The sequence below is a fragment of the Mauremys reevesii genome, linkage group 24 (assembly GCF_016161935.1).
Source record: "Mauremys reevesii isolate NIE-2019 linkage group 24, ASM1616193v1, whole genome shotgun sequence".
NCBI classification, from domain to species: domain Eukaryota; kingdom Metazoa; phylum Chordata; order Testudines; family Geoemydidae; genus Mauremys; species Mauremys reevesii.
In genome coordinates this window covers 18,941,472-18,963,267 of record NC_052646.1, presented here as the reverse complement: position 1 = coordinate 18,963,267, position 21,796 = coordinate 18,941,472, and the positions used below count along the sequence as shown (strand labels likewise).

Genomic DNA, 21,796 nt, shown 5'->3' with positions numbered 1-21,796 from the left:
TATGATAAGAGGTGAAAACTGCTAGTGTTAAAATATCGTTTTGTAACTGGAGACAGCAGAAATAAAGGGTTAGAGCCGATGCAGGGGCTGGGCACCCCGCCACTACTCGGTTCTGTCCCTGGCTCTTGGAGGTGAGGGGGGTCTGGCAAGTTAGAGTAGGGGGGCTGGGAGCCAGGACTCCTGGGTTGTTTCACAGCTCTGGGAGGGGAGCAGGGTCTAGTGGGTTAGAGTGGGGGGGTGGAGGCAGAGAATCGTGACTCCCGGTTTCTGTCCGAACTCTGGGAGGAGAGTGGGGGGTTTGCAGGGCTCAGAGCCAGGACTCCTGGGTTCTATTTCCAGCCCCACAAGCAATATGCAGCCTGCCCCTGTTGCAGGGAAGCCGCAGGCAGTGCCAGCCAGAGGGAGGGGAAGTTGGCAGATGCTGATTCTGGGGTTTCTGAGAAAGCATCTCCCCCCAACCGCCCCTGCCAGCGCCCACTTCTGCTTTCAGGTTCCTGTGCATGCTGCTTCCCCAGTCTCAGAGTCACAAACCCTGAGGAACCCGGGCTGCAGGGTCTGAGAGCTGGGTGCTGAGACCTCCTCTGCAAGTCTAGGGGTGAGTGGAAATTGGGGGGAGGGAGCTGGATGGTCTGCCGAGACTGGGCTGCCCCTCAATCCCGATCCGCAGCCCCTTGTTATCCCAGACCTGGGCTCCCAGCCCCCACAGCTCTGCCTGTGCACCTCAAGCCCAAGCAGGATCCCGCCCCAGGGCTCCCCCACCATAGGGACCACACTGGAGATGTCGGCTCAGAGGGGCCACGTACAGCTGGGGGTTCCCCAGCTCCCATCTCTCAGCCTCCTTCCCGAGAGCATCTGGGGGCAGCAGAGGGTGGTGGGAAATGGAACTGCCAGGGGTTTCCCCTTCCCCATGGGGGTGGTTTTGGGGGGCAGAGAGGGCAGGTATTGCAGAGGGGGCAGTTATAGATACCCCAGGTTGAGCACATATGTGCAAACTTCTCACCCATAGTCCAAGTGCGCTCACTCCATTGCCCCCCATGGAGTTGGGTCAGCACAAAGTGTGGCCCAATTCACATGTGAGAAGGGGAAGGAGGGAGTGGGCCCCACCATTCTCACAAGAATGAAGAGGATGGTCTGTAATACTGACAATGAGGAGAGTCCCAGCTGCAGGAGGAGCAGGGTGGATCCGGGGAGGGGAGAATGCAGCTGTGGGGCAGAGAGGGCAGCATTAGTGCCCCACCCTGTCTGCAGAGGGGAGGAGCCATGAACTCTCTGCAGCATCTCCACCCCAGGGACGATTTACCCACATCCAGTTCCACTGGGTCCCTGCAGAACCAGCCCCTCACCATGCGACACCATCACGGGGGGGCGGGGAGGGGGGCTGAGCCAACGGGCTGCAAACAACAGGGGGTTTGGAGGCAAAGCACAAATCTGTGGATTTAAAAACCCAGTCTCAGGATTTTGAAATCCTTTTTCAGACAATCACGTGAGTCTTAGGGGAAATCTCAGGATTTATTAGCGAATTTTGGGGCGGGGGGTGGGTTCCTGATGTTTAAATCTCGGGATTTTTTAGCGAATCCTAGAATCACAGACCACAGGGTGAGAAGGGACGACAGGGGTCACCTAGCCCAACCCCTGCCAAGGTGTAGGATTGGTTGGATCTATCCCAGGGCTCCACAATACAGCACCCGCGGGTGCCATGGCACCCGCTGGGGCATCTAAGTGTGCCCACATATTGGCCGGCAGATGAGCATCAGTCAAAATGCTGCTGAAAAGCAGTGTCACCCAGAGGTGTTGCCACCAAAATGCCGCCAAAAATCAGCGTCATTTTGGCGGTGACGCCTCTGGATAACGCTGCTTCTTGGTGGTATTTCAGCGGCAACGCCTATTGACGTTGCTGCTTTTCGGCAGAATTTCGGCCGATGCTCGTTCACCGCCACGGTCCTCCATGGCTCATCGTCTGGTGCCTGCCAGACGAAAAAGGTTGGGGACAACTGATCTAACCCATCCCAGACAGATGCTGTCCAGCCTCCTCTCAAAACCCTCCAGTGAAGGAGCTTCCACCACCTCTCTGGGCATCTGCTCCATTGTCCAACTGCTCTCACAGCTGGGGAGTTTTCTGTGAGATTAAATCTCAGTCAACGCTGCTGTAGTTTGAACCTGTTGCCCCTCATCCTGCTCTCTGGGGCGAGAGAGAACAACTTTTCTCCAGATTCTCTATGGCAGCTTGTCCAGTACTTGAAAACTGTGATAATGTCCCTTCCCGCCGCACCAATCTCTTTTCCAAACTAATCATACCCAGTTCCTTCAGGCTGTGCCCCTAGGGCTTCCATTCCATCCCTTTGATCCCTCGCCTCTGAATCCTTTCCAATTTCTCTACATCCTTTCTATACATTGGTGACCAAAACTGGACACAGTCCTCCAGCTGGGGCATAGAGCGGTACTGTCACCTCTCCTGACTTGCATGCTCTGCCTCTGTTCATGCGACCTGACATTGCATTTGGTTTTTTTTTGTTTTTTTTGCAACAGCATCACATTGCTGACTCCTGTCGAGGTTGTGATCCGCCACAACTCCCAGCTCCTTCTCAGCAGTGCTGCTGCCAAGCCAGTTCTTCCCCATCTTGTATTTGTGCATTTGGTTTTTCTTCTCTAAATGGAGCACCTTCAATTTGTCCTTGATGAATTTCATTGTGTCAGCTACAGCCCAATTCTCCAATTTATCAAGATTCCTCTGAATTTTAGCTCCATCTTCCAAAGTGTTGGCAACTCCTCCCAGCTTTGTGTCATCTGCAGATTTGATCAGTCTGCTCCCTAGTCCTACATCCACGTCATTGATAAAGATGTTAAACAACACGGGACCTAGAACAAATCCCTGTGGAGCCACACTTGAGACCTCCCTCCAATCCCACATCGTTCCATTAACAGTTACTCATTGTTTGCGGTTGTTTAATCAGTTCTGAATCCACTTAATGGTAGTTCCACCAAGTCCACATTTCTCCATAAGAACGGCCAGACTGGGTCAGACCAAAGGACAATCTAGCTCAGTATCCTGTCTTCTGACAGTGGCCAATGCCAGGTGCCCCGGGGGGATGGACAGAACAGGGAATCATCAAGTGTCCCATCCCCTGTCGCCCATTCCCAGCTTCTGGCAAACAGACTCTATAGACACTATCCCTGTACATTGTGACTAATAATCCATTGATTGACCTATCCTCTATGAATTTATCCAGTTCTTTTTGAACCCTGTTAGAGTTTTGGCCTTCAAAACATCCTCTGGCAAAGAGTTCCACAGGTTGACTGTGTGTGAAGAAATACTTCCTTACATTTTTTTTAAACCTGCTGCCTATTAATTTCATTGGGGAACTCCTAGTTCTTGTGTTATGGGAAGGAGTAAATAACACTTCCTTATTTACTGTCTCCACACCAGTCATGATTTTATAGACCTCTATAATATCCCTCCTTAGTCATCTCTTTTCCAAGCTGAACAGTCCCAGTCTTAGTAATCTCTCCTCATACGGAAGCTGTTCCATCCCCTAATCAGTTTTGTTGCCCTTTTCTGAACCTTTTCCAATTCCAATTTGGGATAAGGCCACAGAACTGCACACAGTATTCAAGATGTGCACGTACCATGGATTTATATAGAGGCAATATGATATTTTCTGTCTTATTATCTATCCTTTTCTTAATGATTCCCAACATTGTTAGGTTTTTTGACAGCCGCTGAACATTGAGTGGGTGTTTTCAGAGAACTATCCATGGTGACTCCCAGATCTCTTCCTTGAGTGGTAACAGCTAATTTATACCCCATCACTTTGTATGTATAGTTGGGAGTATGTTTTCCAATGTGCATAATTTTGCATTTATTAACATTGAATTTCATGTGCCATTTTGTTGCCCAGTCACCCAGTTTTGTGAGATCCCTTTGTAGCTCTTCACAGTCAGCTTTGAATTTAACTCTCTTGAGTGGTTTTGTATCATCTGCAAATTTTTCCACCTCCCTGTTTACCCCTTTTTCCAGATTATTTATGAACATGCTGAACAGCCTTGGTCCCAATACAGTCCCCTGGGGGACACCACTATTCACCTCTCTCCACTGTGAAAATTAGCCTTTTATTCCTATCATTGGTTTCCTAGCTTTTAACCAGTTACTGATCCAGGAGAGGCCCTTCCCACATCCCATGACAGCTCACTTTGCTTAAGAGTATTTGGGGGAGAAACCTTGTCAAAGACTTTCTGAAAATCTAAGAACACGGACTGGGTCACCCTTGTCCACATGCTGTTGATTCCCTCAAAAATTCTAGTAGTTTGGTGAACCATGATTTCCCTTTACAAAAACCATATTGAGTCTTCCCCAACAAATTTCTGCATCTGATCATTCTGCTTTTTACTATAGTTTCACTTTACTATAATTTCAACCAGTTTGCCTGTCACTGAAGTTAGGCTTATTGGCCTTCAACTGCTGGGATCACCTTGTGACGATGCGGTTCTGGAGGGACCCAACTGGGAGTGCCAATTCAGGACCAATTGCTTAAACAGGGCAGTTACAGCCCAAGGCTGGGGTTTTTCCACCTCTAAGGCAAACCAAACCAGCGAGACAAAGACGACTTTGGTTTTACCCCAGTGATCAACCACAAGTCACACAAGCAATTTCCTTAGACACTCCAGTCTCCCAGTATCACCACCAGTGCCACTCGTCCTGGGGATGAATGGTTATGAAAACCAACACCCCAATAAAAGAAAAAGGTTCTCTCGATCCCAAAGAATCAAGCTCCAGGTCAATATACACATCAGATCTTACCCACAAATCATGCTATTGCCAATCCTTTAGAATCTAAAATCTAAAGGTTTATTCATAAAAGGAAAAAGGTAGAGATGCAAGCTAGAATTCGTTAAATGGAATCAATTACATACAGTAATGGCAAAGTTCTTAGTTCAGGCTTGTAGCAGAGATGGAGTAAACTGCAGGTTCAAATCAAGTCTCTGGAGTACATCTCCCGCTGGGATGGGTCATCAGTCCTTTGTTCAGAGCTTCAGTTTGTAGCAAAGTCCCTTCAGAGGTAAGAAGCAGGATTGAAGACAAGATGGAGATGAGGCATCAGCCTTTCCTAGGCTTTTCCAGGTGTAAGAACCTCTTTGTTCTTACTGTGGAAAATTAGAACAAAATGGAGACTGGAGTCACATGGGCCAGTCCCTGCACTTTGCTGAGTTACAAGGCGTATCTGCCTTCTCTCAATGGGTCAGTTGTGTAGCTGATGGTCCTTAATGCGCCATCAAGCAGGCTAGGCAGAGCTAACACCAACTTGTCTGCGATGTTTCCCAGAAGCACAGCACAAGTTTGAAATACAGACAGTATAGAGCCAATACTCATAACTTCAACTACAAAATGATAACATACATATAGACAACAGAATCATAACCAGCAACCTATAACCTGGTCTTAGACACCTTATATGACCCCCTTTACATAAGATTTGGTGCCACTACAGGACCTTGGTTGAAACCATGTTCAATATGGTCCCAGATTATATCAATAACATCACACACCTCTGGAGACTTTTTTAAAAATTGGTGTGACATTCGCTCTCCTCCAGTCATCTGCAATTTCACATGAGTTCCGTCAGAAATCCAGGTATGTTATATCCACTGCTTTTCCCCCAACCAGTTATCTCATCAAAGAAGAAATCCAAGCTGCTTTGGCAGGATTTGTTCTTGGTAAATCCATGCTGGTGATCACCCCTTCGGCCTCACAAATTGAAGGTTTTATATATTGTTCTAGTAACTTTCCATTTGTCGAGGTCAGGCTGACTGGTCTATAGCTCCCCGGCTTCTCCTTTTCCCCCTTTTAAAGATGGCCACTCTGTTAGACCTTTCCCCGTCTTCTGGGACCTCTCCTGGCATCCAAGAGTTTGCAAATATTATTGCCAGTGGCTCCAAGATTTCTTCAATTCCTTCAGCCCCCGGGTTGAACAGCTTCCTGCCCCACTGATCTGAATTCATTCAAATTGTTCAGAACATCTCTGACGTGTTCTTTACTGATCCCGATCTGCAGCCCTTCCCCTTTGTTGTCCATGGTAACTTCACTGGTTCCCCGCTCACATGTTGGTTTTTTGTGGGAAGACTGAAGCAAAGCAGGCACTGAGCAGTGCTGCCTTCCGACCTTCTTCTGTCAACAGATCAGGATTTTCTGGCCACTCTCATGATTCTTAAAGAAAATCTCAGGTTCTTTTCACCAATTTAAGGATTTTTTTAGCTCACGATCTCTCAGGACCGTCTGGTGATTTGGGGTTTTCTGTGTGGGTGGGAGGTCCCTGCGCTGCCAGCAGCCCCAGATCAGCCCCCTGCAGAGCCCAGCAGGACTGATGGTCCACCAGGCAGATCTGCGTCCCCAAACAGCCTCTGCTCTCACACTTCTCACCCCCCGTTTGTCTGTAGGTCTGTCCCAGCCGGATGCCCCAGCCATGGGCAGAGCCCCGATGCCACAGCATGACGCCAGGGAAAGGGAGCTCCCACCTCAGGGCCCCCTCTGGAGAGCAGGGGGTCCTGCCACGCTGAGGGTCCTGATCCTCGCCCTGCTCTGGAGGGGTAAGTAAGCGGCACCTGCAGCTCCAGTGCAGGGGGAAGGGCAGAACCTGCGCTAAGCTGGGCCAGGTCTGTCCCAGGACTTGGAAGGGAGACTGGCCAGAGGGGGAGGGGAGCCCAGTGCCCCAGTGCCGTGCTAGGGGGCTCTGAGGTGCTGAGTGACAGTGAGTGGGGGCAGGGGGCTCGATATAGGGAGGGATGGAAACTAAATGGAGTGAGAACTGATCAAGGACCCAGGGCTGGGCTCGCAGGGGGCTGCAGGTCGGGAGTGAGGGGCACTGGCAGAGCTGGGGGTTGCAGCTCAGGGTTGGTCTCTGCTCTCTATGGGTCCCACTTCAATGTCTCCCTGTCCCCTGCAGGGTCCCTGTCACTGGAGTCTGATTATTCCCTCATGGTGCCGCAGTCGGTGTCGGTACAGGAGGGTCTCTGCGTTCTCGTCCCCTGCACCTTCGCGTACCCAGCCTCGTACGACACCAACAATCCCTCAACCGAGATAAACGGACACTGGTACAACGAGACTGCTAAGGTGGGTGAGGATAGTCCTGTGGCCAGCAGTCTCTCCAGTGTGAATGCGTCAAAGGAGACCCAGGGCCGGTTCCAGCTGATGGGGAATCCAGTGCGCGGCGACTGCTCCCTCCTAATCAGTGATGCCCGACGGACGGATGCGGGGAGATATGTCTTTAGCATCGATACGGCGACTTTTGATCACACTTACCGCTCCAATTCCGATGGCACTAATCCTGTGCTAACGATCTCCGTGACAGGTAAGAGCAGCCACAGTCACTGCTTGTGAGGGTTTCCCCACTCTCTGAACTCTGGGGTACTGATGTGGGGACCTGCATGAATGACCCTATAAGCTTGTATTCTAGCAGCTTAAAAACTTCCCCAAGGCACAAATTCGTTCCTTTGTCCTTCAACGCTATTGCTGCCACCACCAAGTGATTAATAGAAAAATTCAGGGAAGGGTCACTTGGAATCCCTGTCCCCCCCCCAAATATCTTCCCAAGCCCCTTCACCCCCTTTCCTGGGGAGGCCTGAGAATAATGTACCAACCAATTGATTAGCAATGTGAGCCCAGACCAGACTCTTTGTCTTCAGGACACTGAAAATCAATCAGGCTGTTTAAAGAAGAACTTTATAAGAATCACAGCTGCAAAATCAGTTTGGAAGGTAATTTCACAGGGTAAATGAAAGATTTCAAACACAGAGGATTCCCCTCTGGCTCAGCTTCACAGTTACAGAAACAGGAATCAAACTACATCTGTAGCAGAGGAAAAGTCACAAGCTAAAACACAAGGTAACCTAACGCCTTTCCTTGCCTACTTACAATGTCTGTGGTTTTAGATCTATTCTTCCAGGTATATTTGCAGGAGATGTTTTACCTGCTTGGTCTCTCCCTCCATCCAGAGAGGGAACAACAAAGAGAGCAACAAACAAATCCTCCCCCCACCCCCACAGATTTGAAAGTATCTTCTTTCCTCATTGGTCCTTCTGGTAAGGTGCCATTTAGGTTATTTGAGCTGATTAATCCCTTACAGGGAAGGCGATTTAGTACAGCTGCCAACGAGGGATTTGATGTTACTGCACACAGAGAGTTGTTACTCGTCCCTCTATATTTATGACACCGCTCAGCAGCCCCCCTGACCCAGCCAGTCCCCACCCTGGGGCCAGATCAGAGCCGCAACCCTAAAGAGAAAACGCCCCATGTCCCTGAGTGATTCTCTCCCCTCTCCCCGTGTCTCAGGGCTGACGGAGAAGCCAGAGATCCAGATCTCACCGGCGCGGGGGCTGCCAGGGACGCTGCTGGCCAGGGAGCAGGTGACGGTGACCTGCACGGCCCCTGGGCGCTGCTCCGGGCCCCCTCCCCGAGTCACCTGGACGGGGCCGTTCAGCGACACAGCCCGGGACGTCTCAGCCCAGCTGGGGAACGGCACCTGGGCCCACAGCTCCGCGCTCAGCTTCACGCCCGGCCCGGGGGACCACGGCAAAGAGCTCGTCTGCAGCGTCACCTACAGGCCACCACGGGGACCTTCCACCCACAGAACCGTCCAGCTCCACATCGGCTGTGAGTCACCCCCCCCAGCCCCTCCACGCCACCCCCAGCCCCATCTGCTGGATCCCCCCTGGGCTCCCCAGCCCTGCCCTCCAGCCCCTCCCCCAACTCAGCCCTGTGCTGAGAACCCCACCCCCCACCAGGCACACTCAGCCAATTCTACTCCAGGCCCCTTCACCCCACACCGTGCAGCCCCTTCTCCCTTGGGATCTTCACCCCTTCCTGCCCCCCTTGGCTATGGCTCCCCCACTCCCCTCTGCACCCCCAGGTCCTACTCTTCTGGGATCCTCTCTACCCACAATCTGCCCTGCCCCCAGAATCCTCCTGTTCCGGGATCCACTCCCGCATTCCAGTCCCCCATTGCTGGGATGCCCCCCGTCATCCCAGCCACCCCAGTTCCCCCTGAGATCCCCCTAGGCTGTCCCACCGCGTCTCCTCCCCCCCTACCCTTTCTGCCGGGATCGGTGGATGCTCTATATGGGGCAGAGTGTTAAGGGGACCCAGTCACTGTCCGGCACTAAACACGCTCCAGGCTCGGTGCCCAGAGACCTCGGCCCGCCCTGCCCCAGGGAAACCCCCGTTAAATGGCCTGTGACCCTCGCGCTGCAGATCCAGGGCAGAGGGAAAATCAGCAGCCGCCTTTGTGAGGTGAAGGATCAAATCAGGCATCAGTGTAAGGACGGCCCTTGTTCCCTTCAGCCGGAGGGAGATTTAGAAGGAATCTGGCCCCCAGTCCCCTGCCTGTGTCTGAGCACAGGCCCCAGCACAACCCCAAACCTCTGCACAGACCTCGGAGTTAACGTCCGCGCTGCAATCAGAGACCCGCAGCCCGAGCCCCGCGAGCCCGACCCAACGGACCCAGGCTCTGAGCCTCGGCGCCGCGGGGCTTTGTGGGCAGCGTGGACGGACCCTGCCAGGCCTGGCCAGCCGGTACCAGAGTCTGGCTGTTCCGGGTGTTGCTTTCAGACGCCCCTCTGGGCTCAGCCAGGGTTCAGAATACCCAGTCCTGGCCGAACAAGCCAGAGGTCAAAAGGAGAGGGCTGGGGAGAGACGAACCGAGATGGGAAGGCAAAGGACCCATGACAGGAGGGGTCTGATTTCCCTGGTGGTGGCTGGGTCTGGGGTGGGGGTGGGAGTGGGGTTATTTAGACCCCTGGCTCTGTCCCTTCCTGGGGAGGACAAGTTTGGGGAGCAGGACGCTAAATGCCCAGGCACCCGGCAGATAGTGGCGCTGGTGACACTCGCTTAAGAACCCAGGCTGGAGCAGCCCGGCCCCTCGTTAGTGACTCTGCCAATTAGGACCAATTTTGACCAACCAGTTTTTGTCCCTTGGGTTTCGATTTCCCACAGGTCTGATTCCCCGGCGCGGCCCTAACCCGGCCCCTGGGTTCCGTCGGGCACCTCTTGGGTGGGGCTCAGTCAGGTCTGTTGCTTCCCTTCCCCACCCACGGGTCTTGTGTCACCTCAGGGACTTTTCCGTCCCCCAGCTGAGCTCACAGCGAGGGGCCATGTCTAGGTTCAGTGATCACTAGCAACCCCTCCACCCCCATCCCGGTGCTGTCCAGCCCCCCTGATTCCCCCCTGTCTGGTTTGTGTCACAGACCCACCCGAGCCCCCCAACATCACCGGGACCCTGACCAGGAACGGACGCCCCGGTGAGAGGCCGCACTGTGAGCCCCGGGAATCAGCGAGCGCCTCCTAGTCACGCTCTGCCTGCGCTCAGGGCCAGGCACCAGGCTCAGCCAGGCCAGACTGGTCCGTGCCCAGAGGGGAGAGCCCGAGGAAGCCACAGGACTGTAGAGAGGGTGGTGGGGGTAGCGGCCTGGTTCTCTCTGTCTCCAGACCCAGGGGCAGAACTAGGGGGCGCTGGGCAGTGGGGAGGAGATGGGTCAGGGACCGATCTGTGCGACAGAGACCTGCTGCCATGGAAAGTCACCAGGATTGTGCTCTGACCCCAGAGCTGCTTCGTCTCCACACTGGGCGAGGGCTTCTCATGTAAACAGCCCCCGTTTTCCACCCCAGAGGCAGGGCCGGCTCCAGGCACCAGCTCAGCAAGCAAGTGCTTGGGGCAGCACGTCGGGCTCTTCGGCAGCAATTTGGCGGCTGGTCCCTTGGTCCCTCTCGGAGGGAAGCCTAACGCCGAAGACAAAAGTGGCAATGTACAGTTATCGCCAATCGCGATTGTGGCTTTTTTTCCCCCGCTACCTGGAGCGGCAAAACCCCTGGAGCCGGCCCTGCCCAGAGGTGGCTGAATCTTGGTTCCTTGGCAGAGGATCTCTGGGGGGGCCTAATCTTCCTGCTCGTCTCTTCCAGGGCCGGCCCCATTTAAGGCTGAGCACAAAGTTGTGTCTCTGGAGACCTGGGAGGGCGACTCCCTGAGCCTGAGCTGTGAGGCTGGGAGCAGACCTGACACCACCCTGAGCTGGGCCAAGGGGAACGAGTCCCTGAGCCCCGGCCAGGGAGGGGCCGGGCGCCTGGAGCTGCCGAATCTCAGCAGAGGGGATGCTGGGGAGTATCGGTGCTGGGCGAAGAATTCCTACGGGTCGGCCAGCCGGGCCCTGTGTGTGCACGTGCAGAGTAAGGCACTAGGGGGCGCCATGCTGCAGTGTGGCAGGGGGTCAGTGGGGGGCGCTCTCCAATCTAACATGTTGCCGTGGGTATTTCAGCTCCAGTGAGGAGTCTGAAAATCACTGTCTCCAGAGCTAACAGGAGCGACCCCAGCAATTGGAATGTATCGCTAGGGGGTGGGGAGTGGGGCACGGGGCCTTTCCCCTCTAGTGGGCGCTGGCCCCGATCCGGCCCCCGGGCAGGGACTGGCTGGCTCAGGGGGCGAGTGGCTCTGTGTTATTTCTATTCCCAGATCCCAGCACCCTGGTGAGGAATGGGTCACAGCTCACGGCCTGGGAGGGCGACTCCCTGCGGTTCCTCTGATCCCTCACCAGCATCCCCCCGCCCCGTGGTGCTGGGCTGGGTGAGAGGGAGCTGAGCCATTGGGGGTACCGACCCCGTGGGGGTGAATCACCTGTGACTGGAGCTGCCCAACATGACAGCTGAGGACAGGGGCCTATATGGGCCCAGAACAGGAGCTCTACCAAAGGGATATTCCAGCTGCTCATTGAGTGTGAGTGGGGTTAACCTACGGGACTCCCTGCCACTGGAATTCTCTCTCTGACTCTTGTTACTATGTCTCCTGCTCTCCCCACACAGCCCCCAGCTGGGGACCAGCTTGAACTCGTCCTGCCAGCGCCAGGGGCCCAGCATCAGCTGCAGCTGCTCCCTGTGCTCCCACTCCCCACCCCAGCTCCAGTGGCAGGTGGACGGGGAGCCCCTGGCTGGGAACAGCTCACAGGGGCCCCTGCAGTTCAACTAGTGGGCCCAGGGGGACGAGACTGTCAGTAAAGTGTAGGGGACAATTTCCTGGTGCAAGTGCTGGAGGATCCAACTAGGGGCAGAGCTCTTCTAGACCTGCTGCTCACAAACAGAGTTGAGTTAGTAAGGGAAGCAAAAGTGTATGAGAACCTGGGAGGCAGTGACCATGAGATGGTCGAGCTCAGGATCCTGACGCAAGAAAGAAAGGAGAGCAGCAGAATACGGACCCTGGATTTCAGAAAAACAGACTTTGACTCCCTCAGGGAACTGATGGGCAGGATCCCCTGGGAGAATAACATGAGGGGGAAAGGAGTCCAGGAGAGCTGGCTGTATTTTAAAGAATCCTTATTGAGGTTGCAGGAACAAACCATCCCAATGTGTAGAAACAATAGTAAATAAGGCAGGCGACTGGCTTGGCTTAACAGTCAGAGCCGGCTCTAGACCCCAGCGTGCCAAGAGCGCGCGTGGGGCGGCGTTTTGCCAGCAGGGCGGCAAGCAGCTTCGGCGGACCTTCCGCAGTCATACCTGCTGCTCACGAACCAGGAAGAATTAGTAGGGGAAGCAAAAGTGGATGGGAACCTGGGAGGCAGTGACCATGGGATGGTCGAGTTCAGGATCCTGACACAAGGAAGAAAGGAGAGCAGCAGAATACAGACCCTGGACTTCAGAAAAGCAGACTTTGACTCCCTCAGAGACTGATGGGCAGTATCCCCTGGGAGAATAACACGTGGAGGGGGAAGGAGTCCAGGAGAGCTGGCTGTACTTTAAGGAATCCTTATTGAGGTTGCAGGAACAAACCATCCCGATGTGTAGAAAGAACAAGAAATATGGCAGGTGACCAGTTTGGCTTAACAGTGAAATTCTTGCTGATCTTAAACGCAAAAAGAAGCTTACAAGAAGTGGAAGATTGGACAAATGACCAGGAAGGACTATAAAATTATTGCTCAGGCATGCAGGAGTGAAATCACACTTGGAGTTGCACCTACAAGAGATGTTAAGAGTAACAAGAAGGGTTTCTACAGGTATGTTAGCAACAAGAAGAAAGTCAAGAAAAGTGTGGACCCCTTACTGAATGGGGGAGGCAACCTAGTGACAGAGGATGTGGAAAAAGCTGAAGTACTCAATGCTTTTTTTGCCTCTGTCTTCACGAACAAGGGCGACTCCCAGACAGCTGCACTGGGCAGCACAGCATGGGGAGAAGGTGACCAGCCCTCTGTGGAGAAAGAAGTGGTTTGGGACTATTTAGAAAAGCTGGATGAGCACAAATCCATCGGGCCGGATGCACTGCATCCGAGGGTGCTAAAGGAGTTGATGGATGTGATTGCAGAGCCATTGGCCATTATCTCTGAAAACTCATGGCGATCGGGGGAGGTCCCGGATGATTGGAAAAAGGCTAATGTCATGCCCATCTTTAAAAAAGGGAAGGAGGATCCGGGGAACTACAGGCCAGTCAGCCTCACCTCAGTCCCTGGAAAAATCATGGAGCAGGTCCTCAAGGATTCAATTCTGAAGCACTTAGAGGAGAGGAAAGTGATCAGGAACAGTCATCATGGATTCACCAAGGGCAAATCATGCCTGACTAACCTAATTGCCAGGAGATAACTGGGTCTGTGGATGAGGGGAAAGCAGTGGACATGTTATTCCTTGACTTTAGCAAAGCTTTTGATACGGTCTCCCACAGTATTCATGCCGGCAAGTTAAAGAAGTATGGGCTGGATGAAATGGACTACAAGGTGGATAGAAAGCTGGCTAGATCGTCGGGCTCAACGGGTAGTGATCAATGGCTCCATGTCTAGCTGGCAGCCGGTATCAAGCGGAGTGCCCCAAGGGCCGGTCCTGGGGCCGGTCTTGTTCAATATTTGATCTTCATTAACGATCTGGAGGATGGTGTGGGTTGCACCCTCAGCAAGTTTGCAGATGACACTAAACTGGGATGAGTGGTAGATATGCTGGAGAGTAGGGATAGGATACAGAGGGGACCTAGACAAATTAGAGGCTTGGGCCAAAAGAAACCCGATGAGGTTCAACAAGGACAAGTGCAGAGTCCTGCACTTAGGATGGAAGAATCCCATTCACTGTTACAAACTAGGGACCGAGTGGCTGGGCAGCAGTTCTGCAGAGAAGGACCTAGGGGTTACAGTGGACGAGAAACTGGATATGAGTCAACAGTGTGCCCTTGTTGCCAAGAAGGCTAACAGCATTTTGGGCTGTATAAAGGGCAGTAGGCTCCCTTCTCTTCCCCAACTTGTCCTGCTTCCAAAATCCTCCTGTGCTGCGAGCCACACCCCCAATTCCAATCCCCACTTGTTGGGATTTCCCCTCACACCAGCCACCCCAGTTCCCCCTGAGATCCTCCCCTCTCAGGCTGTCCCACCACGTCTCCTCCACCCCCTTCCCTTTCTGCCGGGATTGGTGGATGCTGAAGATGGGACAGAGTGTGAACGGGACCAGTCACTGTTTGGCGCTAAACATGATTCAGGCTCAGTGCCCAGAGACCTCGGCCCGCCCTGCCCCAGGGAAACCCCCATTAAATGGCCTGTGACCCTTGCGCTGCAGATCCAGGGCAGAGGGGAAATCAGTGGCCGCCTTTGCGAGGTGAAGGATCAAATCAGGCATCAGTGTAAGGACGGCCCTTGTTCCCTTCAGCCGGAGGGAGATTTAGCAAGAAATTCCCCCCCACCCCTGTATCTGATCCCAGGCCCCAGCCCAACCCCAAATGTCTACACAGACCTCAGAGGAAACGTCCGCGCTGCAATCAGAGACCCGCAGCCCGAGCCCCGCGAGCCCGACCCAGCGGACCCAGGCTCTGAGCCTCGGCGCCGCGGGGCTTTGAGGGCAGCAGGGATGGACCCTGCCAGGCCTGGACAGCCAGTACCAGCATCCGGCTGTTCTGGGTGTTGCTCTGGGCGCAGCCGGGCTGCAAAATACTCAGGCCTGGCCAGCTAAGCCAGAGGGCCGGGGAGAGATGAACCGAAGGGGGAAAGCAAAGGACCTACAACGGGGTCTCTGATGTCCCTGGTGGTGGCTGGGTCTGGGATGGGGGTGGGGGTGGTAGTGGGGTTATTTACACCCCTGGCTCTCTCCTGCCCTGGGGAGGACACGTTTGGGGAGCAGGACGCTGAATGCCCAGGTGCCCGGCAGACAGTGGCGCTGGTGACGCTCGCTCCAGTACCCAGGCTGAAGCAGGCCGGCCCCTCGTTAGTGACTCTGCCAATTAGGCCCAACCAGTTTTGGTCCCTTGGGTTTCCATTTCCCACGGTTCTGGTTCCCCGGCGCGGCCCTAACCCGGCCCCTGGGTTCCGTCGGGCACCTCTTGGGTGGGGCTCAGTCGGGTCTTTCGCTTCCCTTCCCCATCCACGGGTCTTGTGTCACTTCAGGGACTTTCCCATCCCCCAGCTGAGCTCACAGCGAGAGGCCAGGTCTAGGCTCTGTGATCACTGGTGAACCCCCCGCCCCGGTGCTGTCCAGCCCCCCTGATCCCCCCTGTCTGGTTTGTGTTATAGACCCGCCCGGGCCCCCCAACATCACCGGGACCCTGACCAGCAACAGACGCCCCGGTGAGAGGCCACCTGCGAGCCCCGGGAATCAGCGAGCGCCTCCTAGTCACACTCTGCTCGCACTCAGGGCCAGGCCCCAGGCTCAGCCGGGCCAGGCTCATGGGTGTGGGAATCGCAGGCCAGGGGAGGCTGAACTGCCCCAAACAGCCCTACATGGCCCCACCCATGCTCTGCCCCCAGGTCCTCTCCTGCTCACTGCCCGCGCTGTTCCCCCATGGCAGCGCTGGGGCTAGGGGTACAGGGGGGGCCAGCACCTGGGGGCGGGGGGGGAGGTTCTGGGCTCCAGCAGGGGTGGGGCCTCGGGCAGAAGGGGCGGGGCCAGGGGCCAGCCTCCCTGAGCTGTCAGTTCATATGTCGCCCATGATCAGACTAGTCTGTGCCCGGAGGGGAGAGCCCAGGGAACCTTAAGGCTGTAGGGAGGATGGTGGGAGGATCGGGCCCGGTTCCCTCTGTCTCCAGCCCATGGGGGTGGCACTAGGGGGCGCTGGGCAGCAGGGAGGAGATGGGTTAGGGCCCAATCTGTGTGACAGAGACCTGCTGCCATGGGAAGGTACCGAGATTGTGCACCCACCCCAGAGCTGGCTGCGTCCCCACGCTGGGTGAGGGGGGCCTGTATAGCCACTGGTGCTGTCCAGCCCCTCTGATCCCCCCGTCTGGTTTGTGTTACAGACTCGACCGGGCCCCCCAACATCGCTGGGACCAGCAACAGAAGCCCCGGTGAGAGGCCGCGCTGTGAGCCCCGGGAATCAGCGAGCACCTCCTAGTCACGCTCTGCCCGTGCTCAGGGCCAGGCCCCAGGCTCAGCCGGGCCAGGCTGGTCCATGACCGGAGGGGGGAGCCCAAGGCAGCCACAGGACTGTCGGAAGGGTGGTGAGGGGAGCAGACCTGGTTCTCTCTGTCTCCAGACCCAGGGGTGGCATTAAAGGGGTGCTGGGCAGCGGGGAGGAGATGGGTCAGGGACCGATCTCTTTGACCGAGACCTGCTGCCATGGTGAGGCACCAAGATTGTGCTCCGACCCCAGAGCTGCTACATCTCCACACTGGGCAAGGGCTCCTCATGTAAACAGCCCCCGTTTCCCACCCCAGAGGTGGCTGCATCTCAGCTCCTTGGCACAGGATCTCTGGGGGGGCAAAACTTGCCTGCTCGTCTTCTCCAGGGCCGGCCCCATTGAAGGCGAGTGCAACATTGTGTCTCTGGAGACCCAGGAGGGCGACTCCCTGAGCCTGAGCTGTGATGCTGGGAGCAGAGCCGAGGCCACCCTGAGCTGGGCCAAGGGGAACGAGTCCCTGAGCCCCGGCCAGGGAGGGGCCGGGCACCTGGAGCTGCTGAATCTCAGCAGAGGGGACGCTGGGGAGTATCGGTGCTGGGCGAAGAATTCCTACGGGTCGGCCAGCCGGGCCCTGCGTGTGCACGTGCAGCGTAAGGCTCTAGGGGGCGCCGTGCTGCAGTGTGGCAGGCAGTCAGTGGGGGGCACTCTCCAATCTAACATGTTCCTGTGGGTCCAGTGAGGACTCTGCAAATCACCGTCTCCAGAGCTAACAGGGTTGTATATGTAGGGGCATTGCCAGCAGATCGTTCCCCTCTATTCGACATTGGTGAGGCCTCATCTGGAGACTGTGTCCAGTTTTGGGCCCCACACTGCAAGAAGGATGTGGAAAAATTGGAAAGAGCCCAGGGGAGGTGACAACAAAAATGATTAGGGGGCTGGAGCACATGACTTATGAGGAGAGGCTGAGGGAACTGGGATTGTTTAGTCTGCAGAAGAGAAGAATGAGGCGGGATTTGATAGCTGCTTTCAACTACCTGAAAGGGGGTTCCAAAGAGGATGGATCTAGACTGTTCTCAGTGGTACCAGATGACAGAACAAGGAATAATGGTCTCAAGTTGCAGTGGGGGAGGTTTAGGTTTTTCACTCGGAGGGTGGTGAAGCACTGGAATGGGTTCCCTAGGGAGGTGGTGGAATCTTCATCCTTAAAGGTTTTTAAGGTCAGGCTTGACAAAGCCCTGGATGGGATGATTTAGTTGGAAATTGGTCCTGCTTTGAGCAGGGGGTTGGACTAGACACCTCCTGAGGTCCCTTCAAACCCTGATATTCTATGATTCTGCCATGACCTGGAGTGGGAGTGGGGACACGGACCTCCGGATCTTCTGCCTCAGCTCCAACCCCCACGGGAGCTATGCCGCCCTGCACTTTGACCTCAGCCCCCTGCAGAGAGGTGAGACCTTTGTCTCCTGGATTCTGTCCCCAGCTCAGGGAAGGGAGTTGGGGGCTGGGGCTGGGATCCAGGACTTCTAGATTCTATCCCCAGCTCTGGGACGGGGTGGGGGGGGTGTTCTCTTCCAACCATGTCCCGTGCTCTTTGTTATTGCAGGTTTGGAGATCGGGATCGCCTGTGGCCTGGTGGTCCTCATTGGCGTCTTCCTTCTCTGGCTCTATATGATCAAGTAAGTCTGAGGCCTCCAGCAGTGATCCCCAACTGACCCTCCCAGATCCCACCGAGATCCCAGCCATTGCCCCTTGGGTATTCCAGATCTCCCCTCCTCTGATCTATCCCAGTCCTCTGCACCCTAGCCTCCCACACCTGTGTCCCCCCTTTCTCCCTCCCCATGGGGCTATTCTATGCCCCTCCCCCCAGTCTCATGCATCAGTCCTGATACATTTCCCTTCAGACTGCGGGGCAGGGAGCCGGCGCCCCCCAGCGCCGAGGCAGGGGAGACGGCTAACGGGAGCCAGGTGGAGCACACAGCCAACGAGGCCAGCGTGATCTACAGCACCGTCACCAGGATCCCCATGGTATGTACCTGTGGGGAGCGGGGGACCAAGCCCACCTGCCCTCCCCACCCTGTCTCTGCCCCCTCCATTTCTTCTCCTTCCCACCCCCATAACCAATGCATGAATATAAGCCAGGCTTTCACCAGGGCACCTGACCCCCTCCCATGTGTGCCCGGTGCAAGAAATGCACCCCTGCCACCAGCCTGGGCTCCCTGAACTGCCTGGGATCGGTTTCTGTATGCAGATCAAATCAAATCATGCATGCACAGTGCATACAATGTACAGAACCTCTTGCATATTGCTAATGCATGGCCAGTGCAGGCAATGCAGAGAATGCATTAATTTAGCCAGTGCTGCCCCAAGTGCTTGATGCATGAAATGCAGAAAATAGATTTCCTGAACCTGTTCTGCAATGAGAGGCATGAGACGAAATCCTGCATTCGTAGTGCATGAAATGAACATACCCACACACATGTTGCTAATGCGTGGCCTGTGCAGCTGAGGCAGTGAATGGATTAACCGAGCTGGTGCTGGCATGGGATTGGCTTATGCGTGCAGAGTTTGAAACACACCCAATCTCGTGCCTCTTGCTAGTGCACACACGATGCCGGAAATGCATTTGCACTGAGGGTGGGGGAAACGAGGCCTGGGGAAGCCCATGCAATCAGCTCACCAGGGTGGATTCAACTCTCTGCCTGGTGTCTCTGCCTTGCTTCTCACTCAGCATCACAAGACTCCAGCCGCCCGCCGGACCAAAGGCATCCACGACAATGCTGCAGCAGCACAGGGCCCGCTAGGCCCCGGGAAGCCGGAAGAGCTGCACTACGCCTCCGTCGAGTTCTCCAAACTGCAGCGCAAAGGCGGGGAGCCTTCAGAGGCCCCAGACACAGAATATTCCGAGGTCCGGCGCAAATAGCCCTCTCGTGCCATGGGCCCAGGCTGGGCATCTCCAGCCCATACAGTTAAGGGGGGGTCACAGTGTGGAGGGAAAGGGGAAAAGGTCAGCCCAGGGCTGGACCTGCGATGTGGGAAACCTGGGTGCAAATCCCTGCTCTGGCCTGGACTCAGGGCGGAGTCAACTAGGCCTTGGAAATGCTGGAGCACTGCATTGAGGAGAGGTATCCCAGAGTCCTCTGCAACCGGGTCTCAAATCCTGCCCCTTCCCAAACCGCACTGCCCCCGGGGGAAAGAGCCTCTCACCCCTCAGCCACAGAGAGTCTCTCTTCTACCCTGCCTGAGTCCTCAACAACTTGTTTCACAGATGGACAGGATTTTTCAACCTCAAGGGTATCAGCTGGTGGGAGTGGAGGGATAGTTTTGTGTCTAAGCTGCTGGCTGGATACTCTGGGTTCTAATCTCTGCTTTGCTAAAAATGCTGTAGGGTGAGGTTGGGAGAAGTTGCTACATTTGTCTAGTCTCAGTTTCCTTACCCCATAAATCAGGATAATAATGGTGCCCTGGGCTACTTACATTATAAACTCTTAGCAGCAGGGATGGTCTCTCGCTGTGTCTAAGCAGCGCCTGGCACAACAGGGTCCTGGTATCTGTCAAGGTCAATCAGTGCCACGTGATTATAACTTCTTAATAACAATGTTCTATTAAAGGTAACTTAAGGTAACTCTGTTGAAGGTAACTTGTTCACTCCAAAGGCAAAAGCATCCGCCTGTAAAATTCCCTGTTTACAAGCTGTTACTTGAAATAGATTTTCATGTGTCATTTTTGTCGCTGCTACTTTTTCAACCAAGAGCCAATAACAATTATGACTTATTTGTGTCCAGTAAAGAATCAGTTTTCACGTCTGCCTTTCCCCTGGAAGGCCCCGATCGCAGCTGGTTTCTGGGCAGGGCCGAGCATAACTCAGCCTCAATTCCAGCTGTGGCAGGGCCTGTCTCTCGCTGCGTATGATCAGCACCTGGCACAGTACGGCCCTTGTCATAAACATACAGCTAAGGGAAGCACAGAATCCCTCCTTTGTCTCTAAGGGGTTAAGAAGCTCAAATAACCTGTTTGGCACCGGACCAGAAGCACCAATGGGGAAGGAAGATACTTTCAAATGTGGGGTGGGAGGAAGGTTTTGTTTGTGCTCTTTGTGTGTGTGCTCCCTTGGGATGCAGAGGGACCAGGGAAGGAAAAAAACCCTCTCCTAAACCCTACCTGAAATAAGCATCTAAGATTACAAAAATTGTAAGTAATAGCAAGGAAATGCATTAGATTATCTTTTGTTTTAGCTTGTGAATTTTCCTATGCAAGGAGGGAGGTTTATTCCTGTTTTTTGTAACTTTGCAGTTTTGCCTAGAGGGGAATCCTCTGTGTTTTCAATCTTATTACTCTGTAAAATTACCTTCCATCCTGATTTGACAGAGGTGCTTCTTTTACTTTATTCTTTATAATAAAGTTCTGCTTTTAAGAACCTGATTGGTTTTTAGTGTCCTAAAACCCAGGGGTCTGGTCTGTGCTCACTTTGTTTACCCATTTGGTTGGTATATTATTCTCAAGCTCCACCCCCCCCCCAGGAAAGGGGGTGAAGGGGTTTGGGGGGATATTTTGGGGGAACAGGAACTCCAAGTGGTCCTTTTCCTGAATCTTTGTTTAACTCACTTGGTGGTGGCAGCAATACCGTCCAAGGACAAGGAAGGATTTGTGCCTTGGGGAAATTTTTAACCCAAACTGGTAGAAATAAGCTTAGGGGGTCTTTCATGTGGGTCCCCACATCTGTACCCCAGAGTTCAGAGTAGGGAGGAACCCTGACAGCCCTGATCCCAGATGGGGCAAGTCTTGTCTCTTGCTGTGTCCGGGCAGCACCCAGCTGTCACGGACTCACAGGACTCATTCTCGCTAACAATTAGCCAGTTTTAAATATGGGTCAGGGTAATTTCGTATCCTTCTAGTTTTTTTAATCAAAATGTCAAGCGGTGCCAAGTGAAACTCCCTACGGATGGCAATGGATATTACATCACCACCATTAATTTTAGCAACAGTGTGAAAATCAGGGGGGAGGACTTGTAAGGCCCTATGTGTGTGTGTTATTTGTACTGCAATAGTGCTTTTGAAACCCTGGCTGAGCTCAGAGTCCCGCCGTGCCTGGCTAACTGGCGAGCTGCTAGATGTCCAGAGGTAACTGGCACCAGGGAATCGGCAGTGAGTGCATGTTACCAGACGGATCCCACAGGGAACTGTCCTTCGCCCAACGCTCATTAACACCTTTTTTAACGACCTGGAAGACAACATAAAATCGGCCCTGGTTAAATTTGCAGATGACATACAGATGGGGGGAGTGGCAGATAATGAGGAGGCCAGGTTACTGCTGCAGAGCACTGCGGGTCGCTTGGTAAACTGGGCACAAGCAAACAATGTGTGTTTCAATAGGGCTAAATGTCAACATGTACAACTAGGAACACAGGGTGTCAGCCGGACTCACAGGATGGGGGATGCTCACCGGGCAGCATGGACTTTGACGACAATTCGGG

General features: G+C 54.4%; 1 protein-coding gene across 2 annotated transcripts in view; it reads left to right on the top strand.

Annotated features, from left to right (window-relative positions):
* The window catches only part of LOC120390226 (myeloid cell surface antigen CD33-like), an 83,260-nt gene extending 63,328 nt beyond the window's left edge, over nucleotides 1–19,932 (top strand). The window contains exons 1-9 of one of the 2 annotated variants that reach the window (XM_039512687.1): nucleotides 519–595; nucleotides 6,430–6,579; nucleotides 6,936–7,340; nucleotides 8,321–8,641; nucleotides 15,502–15,555; nucleotides 16,225–16,272; nucleotides 17,929–18,001; nucleotides 18,227–18,350; nucleotides 19,054–19,932. In XM_039512687.1, coding sequence (XP_039368621.1) covers nucleotides 6,456–6,579; nucleotides 6,936–7,340; nucleotides 8,321–8,641; nucleotides 15,502–15,555; nucleotides 16,225–16,272; nucleotides 17,929–18,001; nucleotides 18,227–18,350; nucleotides 19,054–19,245 — 1,341 coding nt within the window. In that variant the 5' untranslated portion in view covers nucleotides 519–595; nucleotides 6,430–6,455 and the 3' untranslated portion in view covers nucleotides 19,246–19,932. Of the gene's footprint in view, nucleotides 1–518; nucleotides 596–6,429; nucleotides 6,580–6,935; nucleotides 7,341–8,320; nucleotides 8,642–15,501; nucleotides 15,556–16,224; nucleotides 16,273–17,928; nucleotides 18,002–18,226; nucleotides 18,351–19,053 lie in introns of those variants that run through there. The other variant, XM_039512686.1, reaches the window with a different exon arrangement.
* Nucleotides 19,933–21,796: the final 1,864 nt, after the last annotated feature.